General features: G+C 44.0%; 1 protein-coding gene and 3 non-coding genes across 4 annotated transcripts; all 4 read left to right on the forward strand.

Annotated features, from left to right (window-relative positions):
- The first annotated feature begins 588 nt into the window (after positions 1 to 588).
- Positions 589 to 16,351, forward strand: tcp1 (t-complex 1). Its single transcript, XM_063223224.1, has 12 exons — positions 589 to 708; positions 1,405 to 1,490; positions 3,534 to 3,662; positions 4,345 to 4,442; positions 4,748 to 4,858; positions 5,990 to 6,171; positions 8,217 to 8,343; positions 9,400 to 9,575; positions 11,204 to 11,327; positions 12,128 to 12,320; positions 15,179 to 15,342; positions 15,757 to 16,351. Exons 1-12 carry the CDS (start codon positions 636 to 638, stop codon positions 15,968 to 15,970), a joined length of 1,677 nt encoding a protein of 558 aa, XP_063079294.1. The 5' UTR covers positions 589 to 635; the 3' UTR covers positions 15,971 to 16,351.
- LOC134469568 (small nucleolar RNA SNORA29) lies at positions 4,114 to 4,252 on the forward strand. The gene has a single exon (XR_010039034.1). It is a non-coding gene; the product is annotated as a small nucleolar RNA SNORA29 (small nucleolar RNA).
- Positions 5,310 to 5,448, forward strand: LOC134469570 (small nucleolar RNA SNORA29). The gene has a single exon (XR_010039036.1). It is a non-coding gene; the product is annotated as a small nucleolar RNA SNORA29 (small nucleolar RNA).
- On the forward strand, positions 10,168 to 10,306 carry LOC134469569 (small nucleolar RNA SNORA29). The gene has a single exon (XR_010039035.1). It is a non-coding gene; the product is annotated as a small nucleolar RNA SNORA29 (small nucleolar RNA).
- Positions 16,352 to 25,411: the final 9,060 nt, after the last annotated feature.

Raw genomic sequence — 25,411 nt, forward strand, 5'->3', positions numbered from 1 at the left:
ACATGGTTCTTGAATGATTTAATTCTACACCCCAGTGTAAAGATTCAAGTTGCTGAGCTTTGTTTGATGGCTTGTGACTGACCACCTCTCTTCTTTTTTAACACAGTTCAGGGGATTTCCATGGGACTTGAGATTGGGCTGGCCAATGGCCATGACAGTGTATTGATCTGGTGGTCCTCCATCCACACCTTGATTGACCAAGCCACAGACCTAGTTCTAGACTAACCGGTCTGTGGACCAAGCTGCGTGGCTTGGAGCATCATTAACGCAGTTGTCCAGCAGATGGCACACATCTGCTTCCACAAAACTCGGCACGGTGGCCATTACGTGGGCTTTATGGGACTTGTAGTTTACATGGGCATGATGGAACCCTGATGAGCTTAAAGTACACGCATAATGTGTCTCTTGACATAGTGCACGTTGAAAACTGACTAATATATTTTGAGCATATTGAAAAATTTGTACTGTCTTAAATCGACGCAGCTTTTGTTCGCAGACAGTCCAATCGCAGTAGCATCCATCTGGAACATTCTGGTTGACTCTGGAGACGCCCCACAAATCTGTGCGTCTAACCGGTTTACCCAGAATGCAATTCCACGTTTCCTTTCTTCTCGGCTTGTAGGTGGTGGCTCAAGATGTCGATGCTAGATGGTCCACTAAACGTGCTCGGTCAGAGAACGACCGGCGACTCTGTGAGGACTCAAAATGGTAAGGACAATGTCCATTTTCACCGTAAAAGCACCTGAACTGATGTACAAAGCCATGCACGGGTGGGAGCAAATTATTAAGTCATGGTGCCGCCGAGGCTAGCTAGCTATCCGGCTAACGTCGCACGTGTGGTAATGACTTGCAGTCATCAATTTAAATCTATCCATTTATGAAACCGTCTTTTGCGCTTTTGGTAGGCCCCGGTGCACTGTATGTTGGAATGCACACTGGCAGAAGTAAGGTGTCATCTAAAGCACTACTGCGCTGTCACCCTGTTGGCTAAATGAGTTGGAAGTTGCCATTATAACGGTACGCAGACAATGCTATGCTAACATAAGCTATCGTAATGCCAGCTGAAGTTATGGATGGATAATAATTATTTTGATATTAGGGCGCATGTGAAATTGATGGTGCACGAGCCATGCATCCCGTGTTAAGCGTATTTCCATCAACGCTGCAATCATTATTGATCACTACGCCCTGCTATGGTACCATTCATATCGTCTCCAGTGAATGAGTGACCTCGCAGGCAGGGCATAGTGAATTGTCAACTGTCAACATTAGGAGGATGATTTTGGTCGTCTAACCAAATGCCCGACAGAACAATAGCTTGCATAGGCTTGTGGATTTCACTCAATGTCTGTTGTTGCCCCTTATGATGATGATGATTGTGTGTGTGTTTTTGTTATTGCTCAGTTATGGCCGCATCGTCCATCGCCAACATCGTGAAGAGCTCCTTGGGACCAGTCGGCCTGGACAAGATGCTGGTCGATGACATCGGAGTAAGAGTCACTCCTTTTATATGATGTAGTTGTAGTGACTTTCTTATCTTGATTATTCACATTGCATAACTTTCATGACAGTTTTCATGACATTTTGGTGAATGTCGGGTTATACTTTGTACATATGAATGAAACTCATATTTTTCCTGTCCCATTTACACTGCCACCTCGCTTGTCATTGTTTGTGTGGTTATACGCGTGGGATAAATTAAGTCCAGTCCTGGGGCTTTGAGCTGGAGGCAATGCACTGTGCTGCTTTCGAAATAAACCCCCTGGGCCTGACAATTTCAGCGGTATAATGGGCTTCAGGTTTTTTTTCTTTTCTTTTTTTTCTTTTACTGTTAACAACTTTGTATTCCTCTTAAGCATCAGCGCAACTGATTCTCCAAATAGGAGAGTGTGAGACCGTAACATACAGTATCTTATTTTAACCATATATGGGCATTGCAGAGCAGACAGTCACCCATGTAACACCACTGCATGGCTTGCATGCATGCATACAAGTCTAAGCATATGTAGTAGAAACCTGATCTAGTAGATCTGTGCGTACACCAATTCACTCCCTTTTACATTTTACTGAAAGTCTAATACACTTACTTTTTTGTGAACCCTGTTGTTGGTACTGGTGGGTGGGTGGGTGTGTGCGTGCGTGTGTGCGTGCGTGCACGTGCGTTGTTCGTTATGCTGGGAGGTCACCATCACCAACGACTGAGCCACTATCCTGAAGCTTGCATTTTTGTGAACCATGTGTGTGTGCATCCTATGTCATGTTGCAACATCACTGTTACACTTGGCTCGTTCAAAAACTCGAGAATCCCAAGAAAGCCGACCTAAAACCTGGGGAAAGTGGGCGTGAAGATCTGGTGACGCAATGTCAGATCGATAATTATCGAGGTTGATCTCTGGCGGAAGTATAGAACAACGAGTTCCCGAGCTTGTGTTTTGTATGACGACACGCGCATCATCAGTATGGCGCCCATGCATGGAACTAGCATGTAAACAGTATCATAAATGCTAAGGCCACACCAATTTAATTTGTTGGTTCTCGGATTCGCCTCTTGTATTTTGTAACAAAATGGAAAAAAAAAAAAAATCAGTTTCAATACCCCAAAAAAGGAAATCGCTAAAAAAAACCAAGACTGCATGTTTTCATGAACGGGGAGGTGTCTCTTTAGTAGTTGGAGTTCATGTGACGTAGAGAACCAATAAAACCACTCCTTTCAACATGCCGATTACGACTAGCGAATCAGGAAACGTGTTACATTCAAACATTTACAGACAAACATGCAATGGCAAGTTGAAGCCCCTGTGGGTTAGCAGTAGCAGCGGTGAAACACAGTATTGCTCTTAGTGGAATTAGTGGAGTGGGATAGCAGTTTTAAAAAAGAAAAAAACAACTGTTCAACTGTTGAATCATCTCAGTTTATTCAAACCAGATTAATATAATAATTGCCCTGTGAGCTAATTTTGTGCCTGGTCTATTTGGCTGCCTTAATTCCCTTCTACACTGTCCTTCTCCGTGTCCAGGTGTTTGCCTGTCTTGCACCTTCCTTTGGAGGTCCATGTGAGGCTGATATACAGGTGGTATAACCACACGACTAATTTTTTTTTTTTTTTTTTTCGCCCTCTCGCTTCAACTTTTTCCTGAAAAAATCCGAGAACCAACAAATTAAATTGGTGTGGCCTAAAATATCATCTTGTAATCACTATCAACAACACCAGTTGATGTCATTCAATTGCAGATGTACATATGTCAGTAATGCTGGTCTCTGACTGTTTGATTTAGCCTACTTAAGCTAAAATGATATGTCGTTTGTGTGGAGGCTCAAGGTGAGGTGAAAAAAAAGAAAAGAGAACCAAAACAAAACACGCATGAATCCCGATTGTTCCGGGATCTGTGGCGTTCATGTGCCAAACTCCAGAACTCGATTGTCATGTGAGCAGTGTCGTCAGCTGTCTCGAGAGATCCCGAGCTGGTGAAGGCACCGACTGACAGAGCCACCATCCCATAATTTCACATTTTTGTGTGTGATGTCATGTTAGGATGTGACCATCACCAATGACGGAGCCACCATCCTGAAGCTGCTGGAGGTGGAGCACCCGGCTGCCAAGGTGCTGTGCGAGCTGGCCGAGCTGCAGGACAAGGAGGTCGGGGACGGCACCACCTCTGTGGTACGTACCAGGCGCACCAAGGGTTAACATGGGGTGGGATGGCTAGCCTACGAGGCACACCCAGGGTTAACATGGGATGGGAAGGCTAGCCTGTAAGACACATAGGAGTCAATTGCTGGAGCTCAAATGGCGCACTTGTGCACTTCGGGCACTATGTTTCAGCGCGTAACAATACATCATATGCACTGAAACATGACCACTGAAGTGCACAAGTGCAACATTTGAGATTCAGCAAATGCGTTCACTGGAAATTTGTATTTGATGACTGAAAATTGCATTAAGCATTTAGCAAAATTGACTCCCATTCAGGTTTCCTGTTCATCACTTGCCTGCAGTCACCATCTAGGTTGAACTGCATGTTTTGATGGTACGATAGAGGCCAATGGGAGTGATCCTTCTCAAACAATGAAACCCTCTCTTATAATTGTTTGGCCTGGTGTTTGTCCAGTGACTTCCTGTTTTAGTACCGTGCATCTGCTCCCCCTCCAGATGTGTGGCTATGCTAACAGGAAAGAGCAACTCTGTCACGATCTGAAGGGGTGTGCAGCCCTCCCCTGCCACCTCTATATGTACTGACTGTACAGAAACCAACGTCATGCCTTCTAGGATGTCGTCTAGTTATTTAGATTGGGCGGTGGGGACAGTGTGACATATTTTGCAACTGTGTGCTGTATGTGTGCAGGTGATCATTGCTGCTGAGCTTCTGAAGAATGCAGATGAGCTGGTGAAGCAGAAGATCCACCCCACCTCCATCATCAGCGGCTACCGGCTAGCCTGCAAGTAAGGACCACCTAGCTCAAACACACACACACACACACACACACACATACACACCCCTTCAAAGGTTTTTCAACTGTTTAAATGTATTGATGTGATGTTATTTAATGCATTTATTTATTTATTTATGTCATTGTTGATTTTTAAGTGAATTGTGTTACCTGTGCTGGTCATGAAATAGCCAGAGCTGCTTAATTGGCCATAGATATAAACAAACACACACACACACACACACTTTCATGGTAGAATGCCTCTGAAGGCGTTCTTTATTTGACCAAATTCTTCTTTTGCCTGTTCTCTGTCCATAGGGAGGCTGTGCGCTACATCAACGAGAACCTGACCATCGGCACAGATGACCTGGGAAGGGAGTGTCTGATCAACGCTGCCAAGACCTCCATGTCTTCCAAGATCATCGGAGTGTATCCTTTCAATCGGTGAACTTTGTCCAACTACTTCAGGGCCTTAATTTTTAAATCATGTATTTTATTTAACGGGTAATTTTTAATGTGGACAGATGTGTTGGCTATTATTCCTGGGCTAGCTTGCTGTTGGCAGTATGCTGCCGAATTCAAAGAGTGCATTCATTGCTTTATTAGCCAATTATACAATAGTTGGATCCGGTCAATATATTTTGCGATATCTGATTGGATGAGATGCGTCCTACTGGCATTCTAAGTGTCGGTAAGGGGGAGGATCTCTAGGCTGACATCCTCCCCGGAGACTCTTCACACCTACTAATCACTCCGCGGTGGATAGAATGTAATCAGGGCCGCACATTTTGACTAAAGTGTCTGTGTGAGCTTGAACTGCAGGCTTCTACATCTAGTCTTTGGGTCCGTGAGCTCACTATAGGTGGGTAACTGTCCTTCACATCCTGTTTTAGTACCGCGCCTCTGCTCCTCCTCCAGGTGTGTGGCTATGCTAACAGGTAAGAGCAACTCTGTCACGATCTGAAGGGGTGCGCAGCCCTCCTCTGCTACCTCTATATGTACTGACAGTACATCATGCCAACAATGGCAAAGTCTTCATTCTTTGAGTTTAGAAAGTAGAACACACAAACCATCCTTAAAGGGACACTGTGCAGGAAATGGTCAAAAAAGGTACTGCAACGATGCTGCTCATTGAAACTGAGCTGCCTATTGCCAAATTTGATCTTTACATGAAAGTTTACTAAGTAATAAACAAATATTTTCTAGTATGGTCCAAGTACAGCCATCTCTGCAGCTAAAATGGCTATTTTTGGAAATTCAAAATGGCGGACCATGGAGAAGATCCCCCTTTTGATGTATGAAAAGTGCAATTTTTCCAGTCATAATGAATACTTAGAATTCGATGCTGGTGGTAAGTATTCATGAAAAAGGTAATATTAGTGAATTGGCAGCATGAGTTTTGGAAATAAACAACTAAAAATCTCACAGTGTCCCTTTGCCAAAATGCTTAACACTGCATCTAGTGTTAGTATCTATGCTGCCAAATTAGCATCTAAAGGCGCGTCACAGCCGTCCAGTTTCCCTTTGTGCCTGTGCTTCCTTGACTGTCGGCGCCCTCAGTGATGCAGACTTCTTCGCCAACATGGTGGTGGATGCGGCGCTGGCAGTGAAGTTTGTGGACGGCAAGGGCGTGGCGCGCTACCCCATCAACTCGGTCAACGTGCTGAAGGCCCACGGCCGCAGTCAGAAGGAGAGCTTCCTGGTCAACGGATACGCACTCAACTGCACCGTCGGCTCACAAGGTGCGCAACCATTTCCTCACTTCTTTCTTTGAAGTGTATTTGTTTTTAAGGCTTTTTTCTGGTAGGGTGGTGGAGAGAAGAGTGGAGTCGAAACGAGTGGGAGAGAAAGACTAGGTAGGGTTGGAAAATGATCCAGGTCAGATCCTAGCTTGGGTCCCCATGAGCATGGCATGGTATGGTTAATTAGCAAAACGTTGAAGTTCAGAGGAGTGGATGTGTGGCCACTAGAGCGTGGCTCGGGCCGGTTTTTTCTGTCCGAGCCCGGCCCTCAGCCGACAGAAAAGTGATCAACTCCGACCCGAGCCCGAGACTAATTAAAATGTTTGTGTCCGAACCCGTCCGAAGCCCGAGACCACTGTAATAACAACAGAACCTGTGCGCAAGCAATATTTTCTATGTGGCCTCCTTCATACTCAAAATAGCACGTGATAAATAGCCAGGATAGGCAACTAGGATGAGGCAATTTGCTGTAGCCTAATTTAGTTATGCACGCATAGTAAGTATAAACACACGCATACATGTGACAGCGCACCTTATGTTTCTTTCGGTTAGACCAGAGATGTTGGGTGCTGTGATCAAATGCATGGGAGGGGCGTGAGAGGATAAGAAAGGCGAAAACTAACGAATACGGTTTGGATGCAGTCAGCGCGGCTATGGACGCATTTGTTACGTTACTGTTAGTGCAAATAAATCCCCGCGAGCCGGTGAAGATGCCACTCCTTGTCGTTAAGAAGGATGGGCTATAAGTTCACCCCGAAGAACAGTAGCCTGTTCGGCCCTCCAAGAGAATGTCATTTCCCCTGATGTCCATGCGGTCAATATAAAATCAGGAAAGGTTGCACGCGCATAGTTACAACTGTAGGCTACAGTAAAAGTGACAAGAATTAAGAACCTACGTGAAGGACATGAAATGTCACAGCGGACAAAGTAGTAACAGGAAACCTCTTCGCCCCTACCTTAGGCAACTCCACGTAGCGTGTGCGTCTTCTTTAATCCATATTATGCTCCTTGCTACCCCTTGCTGGAAATGTAATCCTTGGCGAGCAATGCAGTGACAAACTTCGTCATTTTATGTTCAACATTTAAGACAGCACCGAAGGCATGCTAAAACATGGCCTACACTAGGCCTACAACAAAAGACCACGCGTTCACTGACAACTGTATTTGCCGCTTATTAAGAAAGCAAGTTGACTCGGCATTCCTGCTCGGCTGACTGGGAGTGAGCGTCCATGTTGCCACTGGTAACTGGCGCGTGCATACAGCCAATAATAATCACTCGCACGAGTAGCCTACCAACATTTTCATTTATGCATATTCAATTACTTATTTTTTAATCACAAAGGTCTTTGCAATTCCCACTCGGGGGAGTATTTATATATTGGTGTATTTATAAATTATTAGTGCTTTAGAAGCAGAAGCATTATCTATCATGTCGTCACCAGGTAGCAGTGTTTCCCATTTACATTGCCGCCTCACTAACTGTTGTGTGTGTGGTTATACGCGTGGGATACAGTAACCTCAGTCTGAAGCTTTCAATACAGAAACAGCCACACGGGTGCTTCTGAGGAGCCTTAGGACTGGACAAGATTACAACTCTTGAGTGTAATTGCAGGAGTTGAATCCGTCAGTGAGCTAGAAATTAGAATATTGTCTTTGGAGATAGTTCATGCATATGACTTGATGACATCCTGTGTTGGAAGAGATTTCTACATGTAAAATGTATTTCTATCATGGCTAACATGTCTGATTTTACTCAATTGAAGAGATGTTTTTCAGGGAGTACAATGGCTGGGGGCTTATGCACCTGGTCATATGCATGGGGCCCCAGGTTACCTTAATTATTTCCCCAGCCCCGTTCCATCTTTCTCTCTCTTTTGTTTCCCGTCTGCTCTCACACTGTCCTATCTGAATAAAGGTATTAAAAGTCCCAAAATTTAACTAATAATACTTTTGTTTGATATAGGGCCTTTCAAAACACTCAAGGACGTTTAATTGGGTCCTCATTGATGTATGGACTCCAAAATTTAAGTGTGTATGTGTTTCAGGTATGGCCAAGCGTGTGACCAATGCCAAGATCGCCTGCCTGGACTTCAGCCTGCAGAAGACCAAGATGAAGCTGGGGGTGCAGGTGGTCATCAGCGACCCAGACAAACTCGACCAGATCAGGCAGAGGTAAGGCGCGTGCACACACACACACACACACACACACAGGGTAGGTTCCATTATTTCAGCCATCCCGTTCCCAAACAAGTCTCCCCGCTGTCAGGCCTGGCCACAGCAACTTTTGGGGGACTTTTCTGCATTGCTCTTCAGATGTTATCATGAGGCCACAACACGCTCAAGGGAGAACAGGATAATGGATATAGTTGATTTTAGGAAGACCTTCTCGTATTTTTGTGAGGTGTACATACCAGTGGTTCACGATGTCTTAGCACCTGAGAGATTTTTATTTTTTATGTTTTGCAGCATGAGGTTTTGTCTCTAAGGTTGGAAGTGTCCTTGGTGGTGCCCTCAGTTAGGCCAGTGCAAGGACTCTGTCCAATGCACTCATTTTCCCATTTACATTGCCGCCTCACTAACTGTTGTGTGTGTGGTTATACGCGTGGGATACAGTAACCTCAGTCTGATGCCTTCAACACAGAAACTTCCACTCGCACGGATGCTTCTGACGTGTCTGAGGACTGGACATGCACTCCGCGGTGTTCACAAAAGAGTATCCAATAGGGGTGCACGGATACCACTTTTTTGAAAACCGATACAAGTACGAGTACATTAATGTGTGTACTTGCCGATACCGAGTACCGATACCTTTTACCACCAAAATACAATGAAATTATACATGGCCTTGTTTTTTTCCACCTGTGATATTTTATTGTCCATTTCCATTTAGATTCAAATGTTAGTAAATGTATGAGGTGGCACTTTTTTCCATGCTGATTTCAAGTCCACAGAACATGACAAGATTTTGCATTGTTTTGAGTAATAGTAGTACTCATAGCTGGTATCGGCAAGTGCTTGAAGAGTACGAGTACGAGTATAATGAGCAGGATTGGAAGCCGATATCGATACCAGTGTCGGTATCGGTGCATCCCTAATCCAATCACTAGGCGTTTCACGCACTACCAAGGCCAGAGCACTTGACATTGGGAAATGGTGAATGTTCGAACTGTTGTGGTACGTGATTCCCTGGAGTTTAGCCTTTGACCTATGACCTTTGCCCTCTTGCAGGGAGTCTGACATCACCAAGGAGCGCATCCAGAAGATCCTGGCGGCGGGGGCCAACGTCCTGCTGACCACGGGCGGCATCGATGACATGTGCCTCAAGTACTTCGAGGACGTGGGGGCCATGGCCGTACGCAGGGTGCTGAAGAGGGACCTCAAACGCATCGCCAAGGCCACCGGAGGTGAGGGGACGGTCACAGTAACCCCTATTTACACACACACGCACACACCATGTACATTTCATGGGTATGACGATGGGCAAGAGGTTGGTGGGGAAGGAGAAGCCCAGCTGAGTGTTTTTTAATGTTGTGTAGTTCCAGATATTTTATTTTATCTTTCAGTTCAAGAAAACGCTTTTGCACACCTGTAGTTGGGCAGGTGTTTAGGATATTATCCCAGTGGGGTTGTCATTTATGTGTAAAGAAATGCGACACACTGTCCATTCCACAAAACAAACTTAAATGCAACATTTTGGTCATCTGACCTTCTTCAGGTAACATCTCAACCTGAAGAGGTCGGATAACCGAAACGTTTTATTAAAGTTTGTTGATGGAATGGGCAATGTGCAGGATTTCTTTACACTTGTTTTATTTTATCTTAAAACGGTAAATGTGTGCCAAATGACAACCGTTTAAACATGCCGTTTATAGACAATGGCACAGGGGTGGAACGTAGAAAAGTTTTGCTCTTGGTTGATGTTAGTGTAAATTACACATTTTGAGCTACAACCACTTGACATTGAGAAGTGGCCAGTGGGTGGATAACTGTCCTTCACGTCCTGTTTTAGTACCGCGCATCTGCTCCCCCTCCAGATGTGTGGCTATGCTAACAGGAAAGAGCAACTCTGTCACGATCTGAAGGGGTGCGCAGCCCTCCTCTGCTACCTCTATATGTACTGACAGTACATCATGCCAACAATGGTAAAGTTGTCATTCTTTGGGTTTTGAAAGTAGTACACAAAAAACATCCCCAAGTTTGAGGTTTCCAATCAGCTCTGAATCACCTGATGTCATTTGGCCGGTTGGCTGGTGTTAGTTTAGAGCCTTGCAGATGAATGTGTGTGACTGGGAGTTGTGTTCTGTAAAGGTTAACTGTGTAAGATTTTTTGTTGTTAATTTCCAGAATTCATGCTACCCGTTCACTAATATTAACTTTTTCTTAGAGGTGCACCGAAATGAAAATTTGTGGCCGAAACCGAAACATAATGAACCACTTGGCCGAATACCGAAGCCGAATATTACAATTCAGTCAAAAGTTATCAGAAGTTAGGTTTTTCACTATTTTTAAATATTGCTTAAATTTACGGTTTAGAATAAATGTTTTGACATGTTTTTGAAAGAAAATAAATGTGTATCTGTAGTCTTCAAATGTTAGAGTAGAACTGAAATTAGTTTAATTAATGCCAATTTTCAATTCATTTTCTATGCGGCCTCCGATTCGGCCACTCAGTTGGCTTTCGGCCGAAAACCGAAAGTGTCTTTTTTTGCGTTTTCGGACGAATATTTTCTGCGGCCGAATTTTCGGTGCACCTCTACTTACCACCACCATCAAATTCTAAGTATTGAATAAAAAGGGGGGTCTTCTCAATGGTCCGCCATTTTGAATTTCCAGAATTTCCACATTTTCAGCAGCAACAATGACTGTACTTGGACCATACTAGAAAATATTAGTTTATTACTTAGTAAACATTCGTGAAAAAATAAAATTTGGCAATAGGCAACCCAGTTTCAATGAGCAGCTTAGCTGCAGTACCTCTTTTGACCATTTCCTGCACAATGTACCTTAAACGGTGCCTTTTGTCCCTTCCCAGCCACCATGTGTTCGTCCCTGTCCAACCTGGAGGGCGAGGAGACGTTCGAGGCGGCCATGCTGGGCGCGGCCGAGGAGGTGGTGCAGGAGCGCGTGTGTGACGACGAACTCATCCTTGTCAAGAAGTGAGTCTCGCACACACGGACATACACGCACATGCACACAGTCCTGCTCCTATAGAGGTAGAACACTAGAGTGGACCCCGCCCCCCTTTTCACGGCAATCTGTGGAAGCCAGTGTGGTCACAATGTCTTTGCAACTGAGAGGTTTTTTTTTTTTAAGGTTGGAAGTGTCTTTGGTGCCCTCAGTTAGTCCAGTGCAAGGACTCTGTCCAATGCACTCATTTTCCCATTTACATTGCCGCCTCACTAACTATTGTGTGTGTGGTTATACGCGTGGGATACAGTAATCTCAGTCTGAAGCCTTCAACACAGAAACTTCCACTCACACGGATGCTTCTGACGTGTCTGAGGACTGGACATGCGCTCTCATAACTTCAACCGTCTGCACGCACACACACACACACACACACACACACACACACACACACACACACACACACACACACACACACACACACACACACACACACACACACACACACACTGCTCCAAATGTAGTTAAATTCATTATCTTCAACATTTAATGTAGAATGTCCAAAGATGTAAATCTCTATCTACAAATGCAGGCAGGATCAGTCAGAACTCGAAATCTTATCACATGCCAATAAGACTCGCAATCTTATCACATGCTGAAAAGGGAAGAACTTGACAAATAAGCCAGAGCCGGACTGTTGCTGAATAAACCCATCTACTTAACTATTACTTGTGGGAAAAAAAGAAATAGTTACTTCAGACATTTCATGAACTCATAAGGCAAGAATCTTTTGGTAAATATGTCCTCCTCGTCCTCCTCTTGTCATCAGCACCAAGGCGCGCACGTCGGCGTCCATCATCCTGCGCGGGGCCAACGACTTCATGTGTGACGAGATGGAGCGGTCCCTGCACGACGCGCTGTGCGTGGTCAAGAGGGTGCTGGAGTCCAAGTCAGTGGTGCCTGGAGGGGGCGCCGTGGAGGCAGCGCTGTCCATCTACCTGGAGAACTACGCCACCAGCATGGTGAGGGCACGCACACACACACACACACACACACACACACACACACACACACACACACACACACACTACCTGGAGAACTACGCCACCAGCATGGTGAGCGCATGCACGCACGCACACACACACACACACACACACACACACACACACACACACACACACACACACACACTACCTGGAGAACTACGCCACCAGCATGGTGAGCGCATGCACGCACGCACACACACACACACACACACACTACCTGGAGAACTAAACCACCAGGAGCTGGTTGGACACACACTCCTGTGGGTGGTGAGCGTTACAAACACACACCTCATTGAACACATACGCAGGGGTGATGGTATTCAGGCTCCATGCCTGATTTCAGGCTTGACAGAGTTTGCAAAAATAAAATCATTGATTATAGTTAGCCATTAGGTTATTCTTATCTCAGAAATTGTTACAGATTCAGGGTTTTCTTCTACTATCAGGCTTGAATAATGGTCATACACAGGCTATTGAATGTTTGAATAATGTGTCAAAATAGGCCTACGTTACGTTACTATGCAGTATCTTGTCGTCGTCGTTAGAGCAGGGAGAAAAGTTCAGGCTCAGGATTTTTTTTCACTGTTACCCCTGCATATGTGGTTAAAGGATTTATCCGGAGTTGGAACAAGTTTGCCTCATTTTTGCATGTTTGGGATGAAATACAGTCACTCTAGAGCAAAATCAAGGCAAAAGGATGCGTTTTGAGAAAGTTTGATAATATCACGTTAGCCTCGTTAGCCATATCAGCTATGCAATATGAAAGATTGCGGGCATCGTTTTTCGGCGGTTACACACATTTCAAAAACACAACATTTTAACGTCTTGCACAGCTCAAAACAACGTCAAACGTACCTCATAATATGTTGAGGGTATCCACACATAAACCAAAGTGTCCAACGCCCTTCATGTATTCTTGAAAGGTCTGCAGAATGTGTTTTGTGAAGCTACTACCTTGAGAATATCTAAATTACGGTCAAACCAACTATTTGACACTAAAGTCTACCAAGTAGATTGCCGAGTGCGTCGCATCATCAGCTATGATTATTTCCGTAGCGAGTAACCACAGCTGATGATGCGACGCACTCGGCAATCTACTTGGTGGACTTAAGTGTCAAATAGTTGGCTTGACCGTAATTTAGATATTCTCAAGGTAGTAGCTTCACAAAACACATTCTGCAGACCTTTCAAGAATACATGAAGGGCTTTGGACACTTCGGTTTATGTGTGGATACCCTCAACATATTATGAGGTACGTTTGACGTTGTTTTGACCTGTGCAAGACTTTAAAATGTTGTGTTTTTTAAATTTGTGTAACCGCCGAAAAACGATGCCCGCAATCTTTCATATTGCATAGCTGATATGGCTAACGTGATATTATCAAACTTTCTCAAAACGCATCCTTTTGCCTTGATTTTGCTCTAGAGTGACTGTATTTCATCCCAAACATGCAAAAATGAGGCAAACTTGTTCCAACTCCGGATAAATCCTTTAATATGACCACCTCAACTGGGTGGGGTGTCTCATCACTTGCATGAAGGCAGTTCTGTCCAGCTATCTGGAGACACACACACACACCACACACACCACACACACACAGATGGTTATTGTGAGTGGACTTCAGCAGTGATGTCATATTTGGCCCTTAACAGCCAAACGGTTGAGAAAATGCGCTGCTATTTTGACAGTAGATAACTGAAATGACACTTGGATGAAAAGTGAGAAGACCTTCGCTCCTTTGACTAGCAGAATGTAGACGAATGAGAATCTTCAAACGATGTTCCAAATTCCAGGACTGTTGTACAGTTCTCGGTCAAGTGACTCAATGAATGCACTTCAGAGATGACATTTACAAGCCTTGTGTGATAAGCATGTCATCACTAGGTATCAGTGTTTCCCATTTACATTGCCGCCTCACTAACTGTTGTGTGTGTGGTTATACGCGTGGGATACAGCAACCTCAGTCTGAAGCTTTCAACACAGAAACACACACGCAGGTGTTTCTGATGTGCCTGAGGACTGAACATGTACTCTCTAGAACAGGGGTGCCCAATTTGTTTCCAAATAAGTGCAATCGAGAGCATTGCAAACATTGAAGGAATATACCATTCATCACAGTGGGCTATTTATTAGTGGTGTGCATTGGCACTGCCCTCACGATTCGATTAAATTACGATTCGGGAGGATTCGATTCAATTCTATAATGCATTGCAATGCATTACATTTCTACTGAAAGCAAAGCAAATGTTTTATCAGTCATGATGAGGCAATACAAGTAGTCAGATACTGAGCAACATTTTATTGGCTGTTTTCTGTATCCGTCTAGCAGTTTTCAATGCTTTGAAGTGCTTTTATTTAATTTAACATTTATTTGCTCCTGAAAAATCCACGAAAGTAATCGAAACTTAAAACATTTGCTGCATCGATTCTGGAACTTGGCGTATTGGATTGACTTGTTCATGCCCGCGTTGCATTGCCGAATTGATTATTGTTGACACAATACTATTTATACTTGCATCTCAGGATAAAACAAGTGTGCATTGGTGCAGAGATGTTAACTAGTGGTGCTTATGCCTCCCTACCAGGGCCCGAAGAAGTAGTTGACCATTAGAGTTTGCAGAGATGTTAAGTGTGTGTGTGTGTGTGTCCGTGTCCCTCCCTCCCAGGGCCCGACAAAATAGTTGGCCATTGAGGAGTTGGCAGAGATGTTGACCTTCTGTTTGTCTCTCTGTCCGTCCCAGGGCTCGAGGGACCCTTTGCCATAGTAGTGTTTGCACAGAGATGTTAACTTGTCTGTCTGTCTGTCTGTGTGTGTGTGTGTGTGTCCCTCCCAGGGCTCGCGGGAGCAGTTGGCCATAGCGGAGTTTGCGCGGTCGCTGCTGGTAATCCCCAAGACGTTGGCGGTGAACGCGGCTCAGGACTCCACTGACCTGGTGGCCAAGCTCCGCGCCTTCCACAACGAGGCCCAGGTCAACCCCGAACGCAAGAACCTCAAATGGTGAGGACTAACGCGCCCGTCTGTGTGTCTGTGTTTGGTGGGGGGGAAAAAAAAGTTCCACCTCTGACAGTCACTGTGGCAGGTAGATTATAAAATCTACCAGTCACTTGACATTTTAACCAGTCAAAGTGACTGGTGGGTTGAAAAATGTACCCGTCAGCCCTGAAATTTACTCGTCCCTGGCGGGTGGACGGGTGCTTATTTCCAACCCGTGTATGTGTGTACCCCGAGTGCAAGAACATAAAGTGGTGAGGCCATGTGTGTGTGCGTGGGCGCAGTACTTATCTGTCCCTTTCGTCCTTGTGTGCACACACACACCCCTACATCTTCACATCTGTCATCGTAACTTGCACGGGTGCGGTCCTTTTCCTGTACTCATCTCTTCCCCTCTTTCCCCTCCTCCTCCGCCCGCAGGATCGGTCTGGACCTGGTGAACGGTAAGCCGCGCGACAACAAGCAGGCGGGCGTGTACGAGCCCACCATGGTGAAGACCAAGAGCCTGAAGTTCGCCACGGAGGCAGCCATCACCATCCTGAGGATCGACGACCTCATCAAGCTCTTCCCCGACCAGAAGGAGGGCGGCCCCTCCTACCAGGACGCCGTGGCGTCTGGATCTCTGGAGGGCTAGACACCACACACACACACACGCACGCGTGCGCACATCGCATCCCATCCTGTAACGCGGGTCGGGTTCCCTGCCCCCGTTTTCCACTCCACTCTGGATCTCTGTGGGTCCCCAACGCCGGTTCTATATGAGAACCGCGTTGAGGCCCTTTTTGTGTATTTATATACATGCGTTTGCTCGGCTCTTCTGTTTGCTACCGTAGAATGTGCACTTTTTTTGTTTCGTTTCGTTTTTATTTTGCCTGTTTACGATGGAAGCAATGACTGGTTGCCAGGGGGACTGAATGAAAACACCATCCAATCATCTGGTCGGTATATCTGCTTTGGAGACGCTCGGAGTAAAATAAACCCAAATGGTTGTGAGAAGCCATTTATTTGTTACTGACTTGAAGTCTCTGCTCATTCTTTAATCATCCTCAACACGAGTGTCTTAGTTTCTGCTGACCAGCTGTTGACTGTAATTAACTCTTGGTAACTCTTCAACTAATAACCACTGTATCTGTATTTAAGGATAATTAAACCTTGACCATCACTCCGACTGGAGTCTGGAGTTTCAGATCGTCTTAATGTTATATTTATGCATTCCAACATGAAATGGTTTAGCTTCTGACAACAACTAAACCAAGACAAGCATGTGTCTGTAAAAATAGCCACTTGTCCCAAGTTTCACTTAAAATAAAATTGTTCCTGGAAAAATTCATTTCAGATATCTGATGTCACTGCAGCAAATTACGTGAACTGAATTTGTTCTACAACATTAAGAACATGGTTTACAAATGTTTTTTTCCCAGTTGTGGAGTTCGACTGAATGTCTGGGAATATCGAGGAATTTTGATGGTATATAGTGTAATGGCAACTAGATTGCCTGGTAAATGCATGTGTCAAGAGTTGGCTGAAAATGGGAGTTTGAAAACTGGCCATCAAATTGTCATCCCCTACCCCGTACAAAAAAATGATAATAAAAATTAGTATGTTGGGCATTTTCTTTTATGGGAGATTATGGAAATTCTGTTGTATGGCCAGGAAAGTCACTTGGAATTTTCAGTCTGTCTTGAAGTGACTTGGAACCCTGGTCATTCACTTTCCACAGCTTGCTACCAGGGCTTCACATTGGCACCTGCCAACCGGCCAAAAATGGGTTAAACTTGGTCATGGCTAGTAACAATATCTGTCTCAGTAGTCACTTTGGCAGGTAACTCGGTAGCATACATGCTGAGTTCTCTTAAGGTTCAAGAGAGATTCAGATTCTATTTGCCTGATGTACTGTAGCCGACTGTAGGTGGTTTTATTTAACACATTATGTTCATTATACTAGTCGTCTCTATCACATTTTCTGAGCATATGTGAAGGAAATTCGTCTGAAAAATACAACAAAACTGTGGCTACCTGTATAACGGCTGAACAGCCAGTGACTGGAAAACTAATGTCAAGCTCTGCTTGTTACTCTTCAAACTGTTTATAGGTGGCTAATTTTCTGTGACGCTAGTATCTGCATGTGGGGATTATGTCTAGGGATAATGATCCGTTTTGAAATGTCTGGGATGCTGTGGGCCAACAAATACTCTAGCCTGGATTAGCAATTCCCTTTTTGACCAGCAGAGGACAGTACACTGCACTCAATTAGTGGAGGTCCAATTGTGATTGGCCGTCACACTTGAGTCATCAGAGAAATATCCAGACCGAACGGCTCACTGAGTCACTGTTCAGCCTAAAAATACTTTATGTAAAAGACACCCCTTTAGTTGAGTTGCACATGCTTGTTAATGCCTGGATTGAGGCAAAGTCTTTGATTGAGGTTAGTAGCATGGGCGCAATTTTAGGGGGGGACGGTGGGGACATGTCCATACCACTTTTGAGATAAACATAGCTTGTCCCCACCACTTTTTCACAAATACAATGCAAAAACAGCATATCCGGACAATTTGCCATTAAAATGTCCCCACCACTTTTTGAGCCAAACCTACACCTCTGGTTAGTAGTAGTGAGGCTAGTCTTTGAGGTTTGTAGTAGTGAGACTATTGTTCAACTTCAGGCTTTTTAGAGCCATTCCTAGGGTGCATCCCAATATGTGTCCTTGCCTCCTCCACTTGTGCTTGTCTCCTCGTCCCGCCTCCTGGCCCCTCCTCCGTGGAGAAAACTATAAAGTTTCCCAGCTGTCAGCCTCGCCACAACAACTTTTGAGGAACTGTTTTTCATTCACCATCCCAATTGCAAATGAGAAAAAGACTTTACAATTGAGCTTTTGCAAGATATTGAAATATAATGCTGTTGTCAGTGATATCATCATGACGAGAAGCAAGTGGAGGAGGCAAGGTCACATATTGGGATGCACCCCTAGTTTTGTGAAGATGCCGAGTGCGCTGCATTTGTCTTAAAGGCAACATATTAATCGATCATTACATTACATTACATTGCATTTGGCAGACGCTTTATAGCCAATGCGACTTTCAATCAATCAATCAATCAAAATGACTTGTATAGCACATTATCATACATAGTTGTCATTCAATGTGCTAAAGAGTAGAGAAAAAGAAATAGAATCCATATTATGTTATAGATAGAAGAAGACAATTAACTATCACCAAAGGCAGATGAGAATGAAGCTGTTTGTGTATTTTTATAACAAGATACACTGTTGATGCAGTGCTAATTAGGGTAGGCCTATGTATTTTTACAATAATGGTTTTGCAGCCAAATATGTCTATTATCCTACTGGTGATTCAAAATGGTGGAAAAGATCCACCTATTCATATATAAAGAATGTACATTTAGAATTCATCATTAGGAATTAGGCCTACTTAAAAAAATGATGGTGGAGGTGAAGGCCTAGTGCCGAAACGTCAGCACCAAAGGAAAAATAAAAAAGTGGTGAATTGTGAAGAAGCAGTGTCGCGCTCTTCCCTGAGTTAAATGAAGACTGGAGGTAAATATACCTAAAAACAGCAAGATTTGTGAATGGGCAGCATCAATGTAAATAAAACACTCAAAAAAAGTGCATAAGCCTACTATACCTTTCACCCGTGAAGTGAAGACACGGCGTTATAAATGTGCGGTTAACAGAATGGCAATGACCAAGTCGTAGTGCATTACTATAGGCCCTGTGTCATGTCATAGTAGTGCTATGGTACTCAACTTTTCAATGACTTACAGCGTTCCACTGGAGGTACGGCGTGCATTAAGCCTTATACACACAGCCCCCCAAGTTCTATTATGCTGCGTTAAGTGGGTCTGCAATCCTCTTATGGGTGGTGGTAGAATATCCTTATTGTCCCACCCAGGTGAAAAAGTGGTTCAATTTAGTACAATAAAAGTATGACTGAAGTGTACTTAGCATGTTAAAAGTGCACTCGTGCTTTTTGTGCTAAGAAAAAGTATGTTTACAATATGCTTATTTAAAGTGTACTTAAAATTAGATGTAGGCCTAATTAAGTTGCTCTCAAAGAAAGTACACTTAGCGAACCATACTTCAAGTGTACTTCGAAGATGTTTGACAAAAGTGTATTTAGAGGAATATACTAATAGTGTTCTAATAGTGAACTTACTAAAAGTGTATTTTTTAATAACATATTGCAATTGTACTTTTTTAAAGTGCAATATGATTACACTTCACCCAAATGTCTTCTAAGTGTGATTTTCTATAGTGCGCTTTAAAGTAAATCGCTTTAACATATTGCAAGTACACTTTTTCTAAGTGCACCATGATTGTACTTCACCCAAATATATTCAAAGTGTGCTTACACAAAGTTAATTTACCCATCATGCACCATCATGCATGTACCATCATGCAATGCACTTCTTGGAGCTAAATTTCTCAAACAGAAAGCCATTTACCTCTAAGGAATATCTTTGGTTTGCATGAAAATATTACTCATTGTTATATTCTGCGTTTATTGTAGGAGTTTTAAAATTTTAAAGTGGTACACAAAAAATGGCCATGTTCCCACCGTCATTATGATGGTCACGTATACAGTATGTTCTGGTATATATAGCCTCACACTTCCTATGATACCATGGTGAGAGGTAAGTTGGAACTAGTTGTTCAAACAAAGAATCAAGGGTCACCATTAGTGATTAATTCAAATGATCAACTGCAGGAAGGTGGAACAAGTATGAAATAAAGTGAAATGTGTATCTGAAATCTCTGTAACAATGCAATGATTGTAAATGTCAGTCATGCTAGGCATGCATACTGTATCAATACTGTGACATGTGGCTGTGTGTAATGTACAAGCTCTGAGGACCAGCATGGATTGTAGTATTAGATTTATATTATTCGTTGTACTTGGGAGTGTACTGTGAATATACTTCAAGCATACCTGTTATATATTTACAATACTTAATATGATATACTTTTTACAGACTTAAAATATTCCAATGTAGTCCAAAGAAGCATGAAGTTAATATACTTTTATTGTACTTCTAGTAACAATAAAATGTTATAGAAGTGTACTCAAGCACACTATTAATGCCATACGAATGCATGAAAAGCGTGTTTGGAGCATACTTTCAAAAGTATGCTTGTAGTGCACTTAAAGTTGTCCAAAAGCGGTGCCAATTTAGCATCCTCAGAGTGCTGCAAGTGTGCTGAAGTACTGCTTTAGTAGTGCTTCAGCGCTAGTGCAATGAAGCGCACTTTAAATCGCCGAAAATAGTACACTTTGTACTAAGTACGGTCAAAAAAAGTACACTTTAAGTATATGGGTTTTTCACCTGGGCAGAGGTGAGACTCGCTGACCGACCTCCAGTACCTCTCCTCCCCACCACCGCCACCTGCTTCCAGCAGACACACTGGTCTGGGATGGGATGAAGACAGCTTTGTGGAATTGGAGACGTGGATAAGTAGATGCAGGGTCGCTGACAGCTTTGGCCGGCTCCAGTACAAAGTCATCTGACAGAATGACCACACCACCCACATAATAGAATACATACAGTGTAGTGAGGACATAGTTCAGGGGCCCTGTCGTGCCGAAAAGTGAGTCCCTGCCAGAACACGAGTGCCCTCATTGAAACCAATGGAAACCAATGACCAATTTCTCAGATATTTTTTAGCTTTTTTTCAGATAAATCCGACACAATTTAAGATGGATAGCCTATCAATAAAGCATCTACATTCCTTCTGGAATTATTACAAAGAACTGGTTACAATTTCAGTATTATTTCCATAAAAGAATCGAAGAATTGTCATAACAAATGTTACAGTTTCATTCAAATAGCTCATATTAAGTGGAGGACGAGTAATGTTTCATAAGCATATTTTTAGTTCATAAATTATGTAATTCATTCGCAAAAATTAGTATAATTTTCTCTCAAAAAATGTCATTGGTTTCAATGAGGGCACTCGTGTTCTGGCAGGCACTCGCTTTTCGGCACGACAGCCCCTCTCTTCCTTGGCCTGGGGCAACTTACCACCCCCCATTCCCAGGTGGACGGAGGAGCACTAAGTAAATGATGGCTGAATGGATATAAAGACTCACTAATTCAGGGGGCACAGACAGGTCAGTTGTCCAATGGACCAGGGAGAGAGGGACCCTTTGGGCAGGGGGCCCTTTCAGGTGACATTGTCCTGGGCCTGGCCAAAGCTGTCATCGGCCCTGCACTAATTAGTAATTAGTATACTTAAAAATAATGGCAAATGAATAAAAATGGATGGGTGGGTGGTATGACAATAGTTTGTGTGTGTGTGTGGGCGTGCGTGCGTGCGTGCGTGCCCGCGTGCCCGCCCGTGTGCCCGTGCGCGTGTGTGTGCGAGTGACCTGGAGACTAGACTGACCTTTCCCCCAATTTCCATTCTACTTACAGTAGGTTGCATGTTTGGCAAGAGGTGTATTACTTGGATTGGACTGGACTGAAAAGGTTTTGCCCCTCCAACACTTTCTGTGCAATTCAAATGTCATTGTTAAAGCGCTGTGCCAGACTTGCAGAGGATCTGCTCTTCAATCTGATTGGATGCCTTCACTATCATACCACCTCCCCAAATCCCTTTAAAGATAGACATGTACATCTTATCTCGAGCCACCACCCAAGCGCCCCTCTAAGGACCAACTTAGCAAGCCACTGAATTTCCGATGATGGCAGTGTAAGGAGTTTTTTTTTTTTCTTTTTCTTTTTTTTATACCTGGTGGACAAATCCTACAGAGAAAGAAATCTTGTTTGCATCCTGTCTCATCAATGAGTAAAATATCACAAACAATGCAATTAATTAGTTCATTCAAATACATAAAGTTAAAGGAGTGGAAGAAGATACATTGGGCCCTAGTCTAAGTATACTAATAAGTATTTTAGGCGAGACACACATAGGCTGCAATTATCTTTGGAGTGTAATGAGTATGCAAATGAAAAAAAAAGACCTACGTATGTAGATATTACACAGTGTTACATATAATTTACATTTACCAAATGCTTCCGTTCAAAGAAACTTACGAGAACAAGCTACAAAAGTGTGGAAGCATAGAGTTAGCTAGGCATATATCAAGATCGGTACAGCCAAGGAGCTGGAAAGTTTTAGTGAAAATGTTGTTCATGTTTTAATTGGAGACCTTGTGTGTCCGTGCACACGGGCATGAGTGTGTGTGTGTGCAGGCCCGTTGACAAGGGGGGGGGGGNGGAGGGGCAAAGGGGTATGTTGTCCTGGGCCCAGGGAGATTGGGGGCCCAGAATTGGGTCCCCGTTACATTACATGTATTGGCTTTGGGGCCCTTTCAGATAACCTTGTCCTGGGCCCAGCAAAAGCTGTCCGCGGCCCTGTGTGTGTGTGTGTGTGTGTGTGTGTGTGCTTGGGGGGTGGGGGGTTTGGTGAACCTTGCCTTCCTTCTGTAGGATGCTCCTCCTCCTCCTCCTCCCCCTCCTCCTCCTCTTCCTCCTCCTCCTCCGAATCTGCGCTGGATTACCAGACCTGCGCCTGTCTGTCTTCAGCAGTGACCTGAATTCACAGGCCAAGCGCAGCAGTGACGTGTCTGTAAGCTCTTTTGTCCACAAAGCCAATTTGCCAGCAGGCTTATGGCAGCCGTCTTGTCCTGCCTGCCTGCCTGCCCGCCTGTCTGCTACAGGGCCGCAAAGCTCCGGCGCAGTTTAGAACGACACTCGCACACTCACACGCAAAATTCACACACACACTCAAACACACACCAGGACTTCTTACAGAATTATACATGCAGACATTCACACTCACACACATACTCTCTCTCTCTCTCTCTCTCTCTGTCAAACACACACACACACCAAGACTTGCGGTATGCTATAATGCATGCAGACATACACACGCAAACTTTTTTTTTGGTCTTTTTCAGCTTTATTTTTTGATAGGACAGTGTGAGAGGTGGACAGGAAGCAAATTGGGACAGAGACGGGGAGGGGTCGGCAAAGGACCCGGGCCGGGAACCAAACCCGGGTCATCCGCATAGCAGACGGGTGCCCTACCGGTTGGCCACGGCAGGGGCTATACACCAATGCTAAAACGATAATACATGCAGGCATTCTTACACACGTGTGCGAACGCGACACATGTGCACACACACAGACATGACTTGATGCAATTGAGCACCAGAGTGGGTATAGTATAGCTCTGGCTGTGCTTCCTGAACAGCTTGCTGATTATGATGGGTGACTACCAGGGCCCTAAATTAACATTTTTCTCCACCAGCCAAAATGATTACTAGATGAAATCTTACTAACCAAACACACTCACAAATGTGTGAAAGCGGCTAGTAAGTTGGTCTTTTCTACCAGACAAAATTACTTTTGACCAGCATTTAGCCGGTTGGCTGGTGTTAATTTAGAGCCCTGGTGACTACAGTACTGTAATCTCATCTCTATATATTGGCTTTGAACCTTTGACCTGCCATGACTGAATCGACTCCATGTCTGTGGCAGCTTAGTGACAGTGGCCGTCTATCAGTGGCCGCTCCATGTCTAAAGCAGTGATTCCCAAACCCGCCCACGGGGAATATTTTTGTGACACCCCACCTCCCCACCCCCATATTCTTAACCACTTTTGTCCCTTAATATTATATTGCTCGATATTCCAGTTTGTCTGTTAATATTAATAGAAATTCACATGAAAAGCAAACTAATATATTAACCATCATAAAAGTGATTACTGTAACTAGCCACTTTGTGGAAGTATGACAGCTGTTAACCTGTAGCTTTCACATTTTCATGCCATTTCCCTTCTGTTCGCGACCCCCCTGCAAAACCTCTGCGGTCCCCCTCGGGATCCTGAACCCCACTCTGGGAACCTCTACGCTGAAGCTCGACTGAGGCACGAGACGAGAAACCCCATATCCATTCATCACCCCCAGTAAAAAAAAGAACAACATGATCGGGGATACACTGTGGAGTTGGTTGTGTTGTGACGTCAGTTAGGCCTATATATGAAGAGTTTATTTGCAAAACGGTGTATCTCCATTTTGTAAAATGTTGGGAAATTAACATTTTTGTATTGGGCATTCCATTGCATTGCATTGCAAAACGGTAAGAATTCACACATAGGTGATGGGACCTCTAAACAGTCATTTTCAATAATAAAATGCAAAAGTCAAAAATTGGTGGATACATTGTTTTGCAAATAAACTCTTCATATACCGGTATATACTAGTCCACATTCCTCAAGCAGCTACCAAGAAGAAGCTACTACAGTACTGCCTGCCTAGAGGACCATCGGCACTGTATGTCTATTGATTGTACTTTTGCTGTTGTTAGTGGTGTGTGCGTGTGTGTAGGTACCTATTTATTGTTACGTAATGTCTCTATCTATCTTTATTTTTCTTCACTGTAAACTGCAAGGGCGAATCACAATTTTAATCTGTCATGAAACAGCAGTTGAAGTTAACTTTTCATGTTTTGGAAGTTTTTACCTTTGGACAGTGCCAAGCTATATAAGCCATCAAGTGTGGAAGGCGATTCAATACCATGGCAGGCTAGCTAGAGGACAATTATGTGTGTTTGCTTTGAGCGTGTGTGCGTGTGTGCTTGTGTGCGTGTGTGCTTGTGTGCGTGTGCGCTTGTGTGCGTGTGTGTGTGTGCGCGCGCGCGTGGCAGCAGGGGCATTCTCCTACAGTGCCCTAAGGGGTTTATATTTTTGGGGTTAGTTAGATGGGTTGACAGATGGTTTGGTTGTCACGAAGTTGGTTAAGGCCAAAAAGGTCAATGTGTTTAACACTGGGGTGCAGTGAGGGGGGTGGGCATGTGTCACGCACCCTTGCAACCCTGAACAGGGCAACAGTGGGGGTAGGAATTGTCAAGTGTGCATCAAAAGGAACAGGCAAGGAACATGTCAATGCAACCTAAACATTGCATATATTATGCATGACCCTTTGAGGAGTAAGGATTTTCCCGTTCTTCTAGAATTTTGCTCGAAAAATCTACTGAGCCCATAGAAGTCTGTGTTAAAAATCTCGCTAAGTCCTTATGACATCATAATGAGAACTCAAAATGTTGGCAAAATTCT

Source organism: Engraulis encrasicolus, chromosome 18 (genome assembly GCF_034702125.1).
Source record: "Engraulis encrasicolus isolate BLACKSEA-1 chromosome 18, IST_EnEncr_1.0, whole genome shotgun sequence".
NCBI classification, from domain to species: Eukaryota; Metazoa; Chordata; class Actinopteri; order Clupeiformes; family Engraulidae; genus Engraulis; species Engraulis encrasicolus.